The following is a 13,571-nucleotide window of genomic DNA, read 5'->3' as shown; positions in this document are numbered from 1 at the left end:
AAAAACTCAGATACTGAACAGCTAGCCTCAGTAAGGAGTTGCAAACCAGGAGCTGAGGAGCTCTTCAATGGATGCCAATACAGATTTAAAAGAAAAAAAAAAGTCATAGTTGATTAAACAAAAGTCAATAAAAAGAACAGCAATGCAAAGCAAAAAGAACAAGGACAACAGCACGGATCGCTTACACTTGTTGCATTAACACTCTGTGAGAAGTAGCAAGACACCAACAGAACTGTGTCAATAGCATCAAACACTACAATTCAGCAGCATCAGAAATAGAAAGAAGACTTCAGAGCTGATCCCCACCACACAAAGCATCTTTCCCAAAAACACCACGACAAAAGTGTTCAGGTGCTACAGCTACAAGAGAGGTAAATTAACACCAAGAGCTGATTACAGACAGTAGCCCAGAATAGGACCAGGCATACATGGCCACAAGAAGAATAAGTTGAACAGACACCAATGGTGCTCACCTGCACCATGTCCCATTTCTAAAAGTGTGCTTGAAAGTGCAAGACACCAACATGATCGTTCATCAGCATCCGAAAATACGACTTCTAAGCATCACACATGGAGTAAAGACATCAAAGCTGATGCCTCCACCACCACCTCATCTTGACCAAAACCACTAGGAAAGCATCCACCAGCAAGTGTTCAGGTGCTCCAACTACACCAGAGGTTTCCAGAAGGGCCCTGTCCTGGCAGCAGGAGCAGGGCTCCGAGCACAACAGACCTTGGCAGGACCCACGCTGGGGCACAGACCCTGGCCACAGCGCTGTCGGCACTTGCAGCTCGAGCACCTGAGGAGTACCAAGCGGCCGCGGGCCTGAGGGCTGCGCCCAGCTGCCACAACCGCTTCCGAGGTGGAGGCCAGGAGCTGGGACGGGAGAAGGGACGGAGAAGGACGGAAGAGGGCAAGATTAAAAAGCGAGGACACAGGCAATGAAGAGGGAGAAGAATAGGGCGAGGAAGAGGGAGAAAGATTAAGAGGCGAGAGGAGGGCGAGACCACCAGACCATCTCTTCCTGGACTGCAGTCCGTCAACAAACTGAACAAAAATGCTACACACCAGTAACCAAAAGGATTTGCACAGACCATGTTGTGATGAAAATCCTTGTAAAATTACTTCCACAATCACATCGTTTTAATGATCAACGTGCCGTGAAATATCACCGGAAAACAGAACAGAAGAAGTGGGAAAAAAAGTGAAAACACAACGGGCAACTTACCGCGCCTGAAGAGTATGGGGAGAGCGAAGGTCCCTTCTCGGCAGAACCGTTTTCTGCCGCGGGGCCGGGCGGCGGCGGGCAGTTGGGGCTGAAAACCATCAGGTCGCTCTTGCCCGCGCCGTCCGCCACGCACAGGCTCCGGCTCTGGCGCTGCGAGTACGACCAGCTGCCCACCTCGCTGGCGCACACCAGCGTCGCCGGACCGGGCCCCGACAGCACGGCCGCCCGCGGCGCCCAGCGCGACGCCCCGTACAGCACCACCGCCAGCAGGAACAGGCTCGACACCGCGCAGATGGCCACCACCAGCCACACGTTCGTCGCCGCCGCCGCCGCCGCCGCCGCCGCCGCGCCGCCCTCCGCGCCCGCCGCCGGCCGCAGCCCCGCCCCCGCCGACACCGCCCCCGCCGCCGCCAGCGCCGCCTCGGCGCCCTCCACCAGCGACACGCTCAGCGTGGCCGTGGCCGAGCGCGACGGCTCCCCGTGGTCCCGCACCACGATCAGCAGCCGCTGCCGCGGGCCGTCCGCCTCCTCCAGCGCCCGCGCCGTGCTCACCTCGCCGCTGTACAGCCCCACGCGGAACGGGCCCTTGCCCCGCGGCTCCCACAGCTCGTAGCGCAGCCACGCGTTGTAGCCCGAGTCCGCGTCCACCGCGCGGATCTTCGCCACCACCTGCCCCGCCGGCGCCCCCCACGCCGCCCACGCCCACAGCGACCCCGGCGCCAAAGCCGACGCCGACGCCTCGCCCGCAGCCCAGGGCCCCGGCCCGCCGCCGGCGGGCGGGAGCAGCGCCGGCGCGTTGTCGTTCTCGTCCACCACGAAGAGCTGCACCGTGGCGTTGCCGCACAGCGGCGGCTCGCCCGCGTCCACCGCCCGCACCTCGAACTGCAGCACCTGCAGCTCCTCGTAGTCCAGGGGCTGCAGCGCCCACAGCCGCCCGCTCTCCGCGTCCACCGACACGTAGCTCGACGCCGGACGCCACCCCGACCCCGACCCCGCGCCCGCGCCGCCCTCCGCCACCGAGTAGCTCACGCGCCCGTTGCCCGCCTCGTCCGGGTCCCGCGCCCACAGCCGCGCCAGCTCCGCGCCCGCCGCGTTGTTCTCCCGCGCCAGCACCGTGTACACGGCCTGCGCGAACGCCGGCGCGTTGTCGTTCACGTCCGACACCGGCACCCGCAGCCCGCGGCTGGCGCGCAGCGGCGGCGCCCCGCCGTCCTCCGCCCGCACCTCCACCTCGTACTCCGACACCCGCTCCCGGTCCAGCGCCTCCCGCAGCACCAGCGAGTACGAGCCCGCGAACGTCGCCACCAGCCCGAACGGCGACGGCGGCCACACCGCGCACCGCACCCGCCCGTTCGACCCCGAGTCCCGGTCCGACACGCTCAGCAGCGCCACCACCGTCCCCAACGACGCGTCCTCGGCCACCGGCACCGACAGCGACGTCACCCACACCTCGGGCGCGTTGTCGTTCACGTCCAACACCTCCACCACCACCTTGCAGTGCCCCGACAACGGGGGCGTACCCTTGTCTCTCGCCTCAATGCGCAAGTCAAACACACTGACTTCTTCAAAGTCCAGAGGACCGACGAGTCGGATCTCGCCCGTCTGCGCATTAACGGAAATGAGATCTCTTCCACTCAGGGGAATAAAGTTGCTCGCGCTGTAGGTCACTTCACTGTTACTTCCCTCGTCCGGGTCTGTGGCACACACCTGCGCCAACAACGTCCCCTCTGCCGAGTTTTCTGGCAGCCGCACTTTATACACCGACTGGTTGAACTGGGGCGCGTTGTCGTTCGCATCCAGCACCGACACCACCAGCTCCACCGTGCCCGTTAGCGACGGCCTGCCCCCATCACTCGCCGTCAGCACCAGACGGTGCTCGGCCAGAGACTCGCGGTCCAGAGATTTCTTTAATACAAGATCAGGTATGATGTTTCCTTCATTCTCTTCTTCTAATTCCAGGGCGAAGTGCTTGCTGGGGCTGAGGGTATAGGAGAGCTGCGCGTTGGCTCCGATATCCGCATCCGACGCGCCCTCCAGCGGAAAGCGGGACCCCGGCATCGTATTTAATTCCGGGATGCTGAGGTTTTTGGTGGCGGCGGGGAAGAGCGGGGCATTGTCGTTGATGTCGGTGACCTCCACCTCCACGTGGAAGACGCGCAGCGGCCGCTCCAGCAGCACCTCCAGGCGCAGGGCGCAGGGCGCGCTCTTCCCGCACAGCTCCTCCCGGTCCAGCCGCGAGCTCACCACCAGCGCCCCGCTCGCCCCGCTCACCTCCACGCTCGCCCGCCGGCCCTGCGACACCAGCCGCAGCCGCCGCGCCTCCGCCTCGCCCGCCTCCAGGCCCAGGTCCTGCGCCAGCCGCCCCACCACCGTGCCGCCCTTGGCTTCCTCCGGCACCGAGTAGCGCACCTGCCCGCCGCCCAGCGCCCAGGCCGCCTGCAGCACCAGCACCCGCACCACGGCCCGCACGCACACCGACATGGCCGCCGCCGCCCGCGCCCCGCACGGCTCCCGCCGCCGCCGCCGCCGCCGCTCTCCTGCCCGCCCCGCGCCGCTCCCCCCGCGCGCACAGCCGCCCTTCCCGCCGCCCCGGGGCGGAGCCGCCCTCCCGCCGCTCCCGCGCCGTTCCTGAGCCTGCAGCGACACCGTGTGCTCCGCCGCCTCACTCGCGCCCGCCGCCGCCAGCACGGCAGCGACACCGCCCCCGCCTCGCGGGACACCCCCGGCACTCGCGGGACACACCGCGGCGACGGCGCCGACACCGAGCCCAGCACGGGCCGAGACAGCAGCGCTAACGAGGGGGCAACAGCCCCGCAGCGCTGCGCTCCAGACGGCGCTCCCCGCACACCGACCGGCTCCCAGCCCTGCACGCACCACGCCGACACACGCTCCTCTTCCTCACTTGCTTGTTTTTCCCGTCTTCCTCCTACTTTGCTTCTCCTCCATTCTCTGTCTTGCTTGCTTTCTTGCTTCCCTAATTTCTTCTGAACGTCTTCTTTCCTTCTTTCACTACTATCCAACTTTCGTTTCTTTCCTCCTTCTGTCTTTGCTTCTTTGCTTCATTCCTTTCCGTATTTTCCTAAATTTCCTTCTTTTCATTTCTTTCTTGCTTCCTTTCTTTCCTTCCCTGGCTCTTTCCTCCTTTATTTCTCTTCCATTCTCTTTCTTGCTTGCTTCTTGCTTGCTTGCATTCTTCTCGACTTCTTCCTTCTGTCTTTCTTTCTCTCAGATTCTTTCTTCATTTGTTCTCTCTCTCTCTTCCAGTTCCTTCTTTCATCCTTTCAGTTCTTTATTTCTTTTTCTCTTACTTCTTTCATCCATCCTACAGATTCTTCATGCTTCCTTCCTTTCCTTCACTCCTTCTATCCATCTGCTTCTCTTCCTCTCCTCTTTCCTTTTCCTTTTCTTCTTCCTCCTCTTCATTTTTTTTCCTCCTTTGTCAAAATGCTTTCCAAATGCCTGCACCACTCTTCCAATCTAGCTCAGACACGCTCCGAGGCAAGATGTCTTCTTCCTCTTCGTCACCGCCTTCCATTCTGCTCTGTACAGCATCCCTTAGCACTCAGGAGGACCATGTCTCCCCAGGAATTTCTCTGATGAGCCATTGCACACCAGACGACCTGGATGCCAACTGCAAACAGTTTCCAAGACCTCCATATAGCTCAGGTGAGTCTTTCACTATTTTTTTTTAACAGCAAAAAATACATACATCTGTCTCTCAAACATATTTTTTTTGCATGTGAACAACTTACAGGCAGCATCAGTGGTTGCTTGCTCAGAAAAAGGAATAGATTCATGCATGGAAAATTGGCTTAAATTAGAAGTTTTCATTCAGAATCTTCAGTGATTTCTAGGGAAGCTGGACTGAACAGAAAACATCAAGCTTAGCAAAAGCTCCCCAGTCATGGGAGAGTGTGAGGTGCTCCATGACACACAGCTATCACACGGGAAGCTGTCACGCAGGAGAGAAGAAAACCAAAGGATCCCATTCCCCTTCATCGAAACACGACCTTTTCCAACATCATAAACACAGAGACCACATCTTTCCATTCTCCACACTTCTTGGCCAATGCCACACTCTGGTTCCAACCCCTTTCCACACACATTTCCTGCTCAGTACCACCCTCCCCACAATTGAATGGCCACCCCTTCTCCGTGCCGCTCACAAAATCACTGCTACAACACCTGAACGATGCTCCACCCCACCGACACAATCCAGCTCCAAACCCACCTCTGAGCATCACCCTCTGCAGAGCCTCGCCTTCTCCCACCACTGCCAGGCCCTTCCCCCCTGCACAAACGGCACTCGCAAGGTTTTTCACTGGCTCAGCAATCTCAGGCTGAAACGGAGAAAGCTGGACCGATGGACAATGTTTACAGCAGCTCCTGCTGGAGCCGCCACTCCTCATGCTTAGGAACACAGGAGTCAAAGGCCATCTGCCAGACTGCTGCAAAGCCAGGCCTATGGTACAGAAGAGTGACATGAAGGAAAACCAAGTGGGCAGACAACAACAAAACTCCACACAGAACCTGGGGAGGCCCTGGAACACTGGGCCAGGGATTGACACAAATAGCCTTCCTTGGAAACAGACAGACCTTGACGGGATGAGGCCCTGACCAGGCTCATCGAAATGCAGTGTTCGTCCTGCTCTCAGCAAGGGAACCGCGGACGTCCACGTGTCACCTTCAGCATGAGGTTCCTTAAGGTGCTCAGCATTCACTTCCACTGCAAAAAGGGAGATCATCCCAGGAAAATATCAGCTTCCAGCAAGTTGCAAGCAAACACAAGGCAAGATCACCCTGCTCAAGATCACCCTGGGAACATCCGAAATGGCCCAGTCCTACTCAGTGCCACTGACATGTTCACCTCCACCAGATACCACACTTGCTCGCCACACCCCAAAGCTGACTCCAGCTTTTGCAGAACCTTCCCATCAATGAAAGCACCACAGAAAAGCATACAAACAGGATCACACAGACACTGTCTCCAGCACACCCTCTGCAGCTGACCCTTCCAGTTTTCTGTGCTTCAGCAATCTCAGATGCAAACATTACAGGGGGATGAGGAACACGGTTTATAAAGGTGATGGTGTGACAGCCCAAAAGGCAATGGGTGCTCATTTCATTTTGTGAAAGAACACCCCAGATGTTGACAAGCAAAGCACTCTTATGGATAACATCAACTCTATGCATGTATGTGTTACGTCTTCTTTCAATGAAGAGTTCTGGGGCTTCTGAAGGGGGTGGCTGTGAATGCCAATGTTGAAAGCACATGAAATCAGGACACCGTATGTCAAACCATTTCTCTGGTCAGGAACAAAAGGCCACAATCAGGCAAAGATGAGAGTACAGTTGTTTCATGTGCCTCCGTGGAATGCATTTCTGAGTAATGTGTCAACATCACAACTCCAGCAGTTCTACAGTTTCAGGCATCCTTCTGGAACCACACATAGCAAGAAGATTTCACAAGGTCCCAAACCAAAAAAAACAACAACCAACCAACCAAAGACATTTTCATTAGAAAGGTTTCAAGGGCACACTGAATGACAAAGAATAGTGCCTGCAGGACCATCATCACCACCCTTCATGCCTTGCACTCCCTCAGAAATCTCAGGTGTAAATGCTGCACAACAGAAAGAAACAGCATTTGTGCAGCTCACGTCATGACAGCTCGAAGCAAAATTCGCATTGATTTTATTCTGTCAGAGAAAACCTCAGATACTGAAAAACTAGCCTCAGTAAGATGTTCCAAACCAGGAGCTGAGGACCTCTTCGATGCACGCCAACAGAGATGTGAAAATTAAAAAAGAGAAATACTAATAATAAAAGGATTACACATAAGGGGATTGTAAGTCCATAAAACCAACAGCAGTAGAATACAAGAAGAACGAGTTGAGCAAACACCAAAGGTACTCCCCTATCTCATGTTCCATTACCAGCTCTGTGTGTGAAGGAGCAAGACTCCAACATTGCTGTATCGTGAGCATCAGACAACCCACCAACTGCATCCAACTGTAATGAGCATGAGCTGGGCACAAGGAAATAATCACGCCACATTTACCAGCACTCCAAGGACACAACCGACGCCAGTCACCGCAGAATGCATACAACTGGCACAGTCAGATCCTCTGAAGCCATCCTCAAACAAAACACCTTGGCTTATGCATCAAACCAGTTTCTTTCTTGCCCTGACCTCTGGCTGTGCTCTTCTACCTCTGTATTGCAAAGCACACTAGTGGCATAATCATAAAGGGAAAAAGTATAACATGGTTTCAGATGCATCTTTCCCTTTACAAACTACTTTCTGGTGGTAAAGAGAGTGAAAAAGTCGGTATATTTTCAAAGAGCATAAAAAGAGATGGGGGACACAAGCATGGCTTGCAGAGAGCAGAGACATGGTGATCACAAGCAACTGCAACTCTACACGGAAGCCATGCAGCAGCAGGATAGGGAGGGAGTCAAAATACCTTCCCCTGACATATTCTGACCTGCACAAGACAAGGCCCTCTGCAACCTCATCTAACGCAACTCCAGCCCTCCACACGAGGACAACACATCCCCCTCCACTTCCTAGTCCACTTCTCTGTGATGCCTAAAGCTTTTCCTTCTCATTCAACATGTTCCAGAGGAGAAAGAGGGATTCACAACTGATGAAAGGCAATATGCCTCAAATGACATCCACACCATTTCAACACCACCTACTGTCTCAAGTTAGGGAAGACCTTCAAATCATGTCTCTTGGAGTCTGGGAAAGGGTATTCCACAGCAACACTCCAGCAACATTCTGCCTCAGGATTTGCTTTAGGCACCCATGATCTGCCATTCTGGGACGTGTGTTCTTAACACAAGTAGGCATCTCTCCATCGTGTGTTATGACATGCAATGCAGACTTGATTTCCTTTTCAAGTTCATGGTTCACATCAGGAAATGACCAGGTCCCATTCACTGCCATGGCCACATTCACCTCCACCTGATTACATGTTTTCCCTTCCCACCCCAAGGATCGCTTCAGATTTCACAGACCTTTCCCATCAATCACAGCTACAAAAAATGAAAAATATTCCAATGGAACTAAATCCACCATGTCTGGCAGACTCTTTGTAATAACTTCTAAGCAGGGCTCTGTGTGAAATGCCACTTCCCTAATGAGGAATACAAATCCACAGTCAGAAAAGCCCAAAGACCCAAGTGTCACCTTTGTCATCTCTTCTTGACAGGACAGTAAAAACACACAAAGACAAAGTTCTCAACAAGAACAAAAACAATACACAAAAAATCGACAACAGCAGGCTCGGCATTCAGCTACTTAAAGGGCTTTCAATAGTGCCTGCTGCACAGTCACCACCACATCGACTCTTCCTGGCCTGCAGTCCTTTAACATTCTCGAGCAGAAATGCTTCAAACCAGTAACCAACAGGACATGCAGAGACCATGTTCTGGCAGATCTAATGAAAATCGGCATTGATTTCATTCTCCATGAGAAAAACTCAGATACTGAACAGCTAGCCTCAATAAGATGTTCAAAAGCAGGAGACGAGGAGATCTTGGAGACACAACTACAGAGATGCCAATGCCATCATCAGCTGATTACAGACAGTAGCACAATAATAGGACCAGGCATACATGGCCACAACTAGAACAAGTTGAACAGACACCAACGGTGCTCACCTGCACCATGTCCCTTTGTAACAGTGTGTGAGAAGGAAAGACATCAATATTCACGTACCATAGGTATCAGACATAACGCATGAAGAGATGGCTTCACAGCTGACCCTGTACAGCACAAGAGGTTTCCAGAAGGGCCCTGTCCTGGCAGCAGGAGCAGGGCTCCGAGTACAACAGCCCTTGGCAGGACCCGCGCTGGGGCACAGACCCAGGCCACAGCGCTGTCAGAACTCCCAGCTCGAGCACCTGACAAGCACAAGCACAAGGTCGCGGGACGGGGTACTGCGCCCGGCTGCCACAGCTGCTTCGAGGGGGAGGCTGCGAGCGGGAACGAAGAAGGAGCAGAAGAGAGCGAGGAAAAGATTTTAAAGGGCGAGGAAAAGGGAGAAAGATTAAGGGGCGAGAGGAGGGCGAGTGGCACTGACCGTGTCCAGGAGAGCGGGCGGTTCCTGCGGCGTCTCCTTCGGCGCGGGACCGGGCGGCGGCGGGCAGTTGGGGCTGAAAACCATCAGGTCGCTCTTGCCCGCGCCGTCCGCCACGCACAGGCTCCGGCTCTGGCGCTGCGAGTACGACCAGCTGCCCACCTCGCTGGCGCACACCAGCGTCGCCGGACCGGGCCCCGACAGCACGGCCGCCCGCGGCGCCCAGCGCGACGCCCCGTACAGCACCACCGCCAGCAGGAACAGGCTCGACACCGCGCAGATGGCCACCACCAGCCACACGTTCGTCGCCGCCGCCGCCGCCGCCGCCGCCGCCGCGCCGCCCTCCGCGCCCGCCGCCGGCCGCAGCCCCGCCCCCGCCGACACCGCCCCCGCCGCCGCCAGCGCCGCCTCGGCGCCCTCCACCAGCGACACGCTCAGCGTGGCCGTGGCCGAGCGCGACGGCTCCCCGTGGTCCCGCACCACGATCAGCAGCCGCTGCCGCGGGCCGTCCGCCTCCTCCAGCGCCCGCGCCGTGCTCACCTCGCCGCTGTACAGCCCCACGCGGAACGGGCCCTTGCCCCGCGGCTCCCACAGCTCGTAGCGCAGCCACGCGTTGTAGCCCGAGTCCGCGTCCACCGCGCGGATCTTCGCCACCACCTGCCCCGCCGGCGCCCCCCACGCCGCCCACGCCCACAGCGACCCCGGCGCCGACGCCGACGCCGACGCCTCGCCCGCAGCCCAGGGCCCCGGCCCGCCGCCGGCGGGCGGGAGCAGCGCCGGCGCGTTGTCGTTCTCGTCCACCACGAAGAGCTGCACCGTGGCGTTGCCGCACAGCGGCGGCTCGCCCGCGTCCACCGCCCGCACCTCGAACTGCAGCACCTGCAGCTCCTCGTAGTCCAGGGGCTGCAGGGCCCACAGCCGCCCGCTCTCCGCGTCCACCGACACGTAGCTCGACGCCGGACGCCACCCCGACCCCGACCCCGACCCCGCGCCGCCCTCCGCCACCGAGTAGCTCACGCGCCCGTTGCCCGCCTCGTCCGGGTCCCGCGCCCACAGCCGCGCCAGCTCCGCGCCCGCCGCGTTGTTCTCCCGCGCCAGCACCGTGTACACGGCCTGCGCGAACGCCGGCGCGTTGTCGTTCACGTCCGACACCGGCACCCGCAGCCCGCGGCTGGCGCGCAGCGGCGGCGCCCCGCCGTCCTCCGCCCGCACCTCCACCTCGTACTCCGACACCCGCTCCCGGTCCAGCGCCTCCCGCAGCACCAGCGAGTACGAGCCCGCGAACGTCGCCACCAGCCCGAACGGCGACGGCGGCCACACCGCGCACCGCACCCGCCCGTTCGACCCCGAGTCCCGGTCCGACACGCTCAGCAGCGCCACCACCGTCCCCAACGACGCGTCCTCGGCCACCGGCACCGACAGCGACGTCACCCACACCTCGGGCGCGTTGTCGTTCACGTCCAACACCTCCAGCATCACGCTGCAGTGCCCTGACAACGGCGGAACGCCCTTGTCTCTCGCTTCGATTTGTAATTCGTAGACGCGCACTTCTTCAAAGTCCAGAGTGCCCCGCAGACGGATTTCCCCGGTCTGCGGATCTATGCTGAAGACATCTCTCTTGGCAGAAGGAACTGAACTGACGATGTTGAAGGAAAATTCGTGATTAATTCCCTCGTCCGGGTCTGTGGCACCCACGTGCGCCACCAACGTCCCCTCCGCCGAGTTCTCTGGCAGACGCACTTTATACACCGACTGGTTGAACTGGGGCGCGTTGTCGTTCGCATCCAGCACCGACACCACCAGCTCCACCGTGCCCGTTAGCGACGGTCTGCCCCCATCACTCGCCGTCAGCACCAGACGATGCTCGGCCAGAGACTCGCGGTCCAGACCTTTCGTCAGCACCAGGAACAGCGACTTCATATTTTCATCCGAAGATTTCACGTCCAGAGCGAAGTGCTCGCTGGGGCTGAGGGTATAGGAGAGCTGCGCGTTGGCTCCGATATCCGCATCCGACGCGCCCTCCAGCGGAAAGCGGGACCCCGGCATCGTATTTAATTCCGGGATGCTGAGGTTTTTGGTGGCGGCGGGGAAGAGCGGGGCATTGTCGTTGATGTCGGTGACCTCCACCTCCACGTGGAAGACGCGCAGCGGCCGCTCCAGCAGCACCTCCAGGCGCAGGGCGCAGGGCGCGCTCTTCCCGCACAGCTCCTCCCGGTCCAGCCGCGAGCTCACCACCAGCGCCCCGCTCGCCCCGCTCACCTCCACGCTCGCCCGCCGGCCCTGCGACACCAGCCGCAGCCGCCGCGCCTCCGCCTCGCCCGCCTCCAGGCCCAGGTCCTGCGCCAGCCGCCCCACCACCGTGCCGCCCTTGGCTTCCTCCGGCACCGAGTAGCGCACCTGCCCGCCGCCCAGCGCCCAGGCCGCCTGCAGCACCAGCACCCGCACCACGGGCCCCCACCTCAGCCGTGTAGTTCCGCAAACGCCCATTGCTGTCACCGATTTCCTCTTCCCTCCACCATGTAGGTACTGATGCGTATATTGAGAGGTTCTGGCTGCGCTCGGTATTAGGATCCTCTTTCAATGGCTGCGCGTCCTCTTCCGTGCGCCTCTCTCTGTCATCTGAGTTATTTCTCACGGGTACCGGAAGGTGTTCCCCTCTTCCTCCCCCGTTTTCACCATGCGTTTATTAGGTCAGAGCGGCATCATGTGGCAGTCTGTAGGTATTGCCTCTTACCGTGCTCTGCATATCGCCCTTGGTTAGCTCTGGGTTTGCCATTTTCCATTCCACGCACTTCTGTTGGAGGTTGTTGCCGAGTACTCACCTGCAACGCTTTTCACTGTTCTAGTTCAGGAGAAGTGCATATAGGTTTTTTTAAAATGTGACACCAACTAATCATTCACAGTTCTTTTCCAAGTGAAACTGTCATGCCCTGAAATGTACTGAATGTATTTGACAGCTCCCAAAATCAGCGTGATCGGTGTTCCTGTTAGAAACCTTGAGGTCTAAATGAAGTGGTTCCGAAAACATGCTCTGTTCACATGCCGTTCTAGTCATACCTTACAACCAAATAAATCTAAACCTCTCTTGTAGACAAAACACCCGGGAAGCGGGTTCTCAGACTGATCGTGTAACTGTTACAAGGACTCTGTGCAGGGGGCGAAGTCGAAACAGGGAAACAGATCCCCTTCTTCCACTCGCGGTCACTGGGTCCTCTCCACGGCTTCTTTCAGTGGGAACAGGGCGGTTTTGCGACAGCTCCTTCCCGGGGGAGGTTCCCTGTTACCCGCCCGCCCTGCTGACAGTGCAGGGTCGTAGTAACTTCGCTGTGAAACGCTCAAAGGAAAGGAGACACGAAGGGAGAGCAAACTCTCGCAAGCGCCAGTTCCAAACCTCTCGGAGTGGGGACCATGGGAGGGCGGAGTGGAGAGGAGACAAGCACATTACGCGTGGATGCTGCAGTCCCTTGGGAGAAAGCGGAAGAGTCGTGTTACCAGTGAGATCCTTCCTTCAGACGAGACAGGGCTGAGATTTTCTGCTTTTAAGGGTATCTTCGCCGTTCGTGCTCGCCGTCTTCTGCAGGCACGCCGGCGGGGCGGGATGCTGCCACCGATGGCTCAGTGTTACCCCTCAGTGTTACCCTCTCCCAGTCCCCGGCAAAGCCGGGTGCACTGCACTGAGAGGATTCTCGACCACTCTCTGAAGCTTCAGGGCAAAGTCCACCACCTGCCTACACAGCTCTTCTCTGCCCACCTTTGCATCCGCCGTCACCTGCCCGGCACACCGGCAGCAGCCGCGCTAAAGCCGGGAGCAAGTCGCCGCCTTATCCCTGCAGATCCCGCACATAGAACTTGGTTCAGGAGCACTGACCACGGCTGTGCCGGCTGACCTCGCTGCTTTCCGGCTTCTCGCCGGTTCATGCGGAAATCCACCGCTGAAGGTAGTCAGGCTTTCCAGGAACAGCAATCATGTCTCGAGTCCAGATCCGTATCTAGTCCTTGATGCCCGCCGTATTTGGTTTATGCCGTCTTGACTTTATCCGGTTTTAACTCAGAACGCAAAAGATGAACGCTTCTTCCTCCCGCGTCTTTGCACCTTTATTGACTTTTTTTTTTTTTTTAATCCCGGCCCACGACAGGCTCGTCGCCCCGAGGAAGTCATTCAGAGACACCACGTTTCCTGACTCAAATCCTTCCAAATGAAGCACAGTGGATTTTCAGCCCCCGAAGAAGAAGCGTGGTCTTTCCCTCCGGCGCT

General features: G+C 57.9%; 2 protein-coding genes across 2 annotated transcripts; both read right to left on the bottom strand.

Moving 5' to 3' along the window:
• Positions 1-354: 354 nt before the first annotated feature.
• LOC118254404 (protocadherin alpha-2-like) lies at positions 355-3,710 on the bottom strand. Its single transcript, XM_035559594.1, has 2 exons — positions 1,230-3,710; positions 355-360 (listed from the first exon to the last, which is right to left on the bottom strand). Exons 1-2 carry the CDS (start codon positions 3,708-3,710, stop codon positions 355-357), a joined length of 2,487 nt encoding a protein of 828 aa, XP_035415487.1.
• Positions 3,711-9,286: 5,576 nt separating this feature from the next.
• Positions 9,287-11,803, bottom strand: LOC118254405 (protocadherin alpha-2-like). The gene has a single exon (XM_035559595.2). The coding sequence runs from the start codon at positions 11,801-11,803 to the stop codon at positions 9,287-9,289; it is 2,517 nt and encodes an 838-aa protein (XP_035415488.1).
• Between the last annotated feature and the right edge of the window lie 1,768 nt (positions 11,804-13,571).

The sequence above is a fragment of the Cygnus atratus genome, chromosome 14 (assembly GCF_013377495.2).
Source record: "Cygnus atratus isolate AKBS03 ecotype Queensland, Australia chromosome 14, CAtr_DNAZoo_HiC_assembly, whole genome shotgun sequence".
NCBI classification, from domain to species: Eukaryota; Metazoa; Chordata; class Aves; order Anseriformes; family Anatidae; genus Cygnus; species Cygnus atratus.
This window is presented reverse-complemented; position numbering and strand designations above follow the sequence as displayed.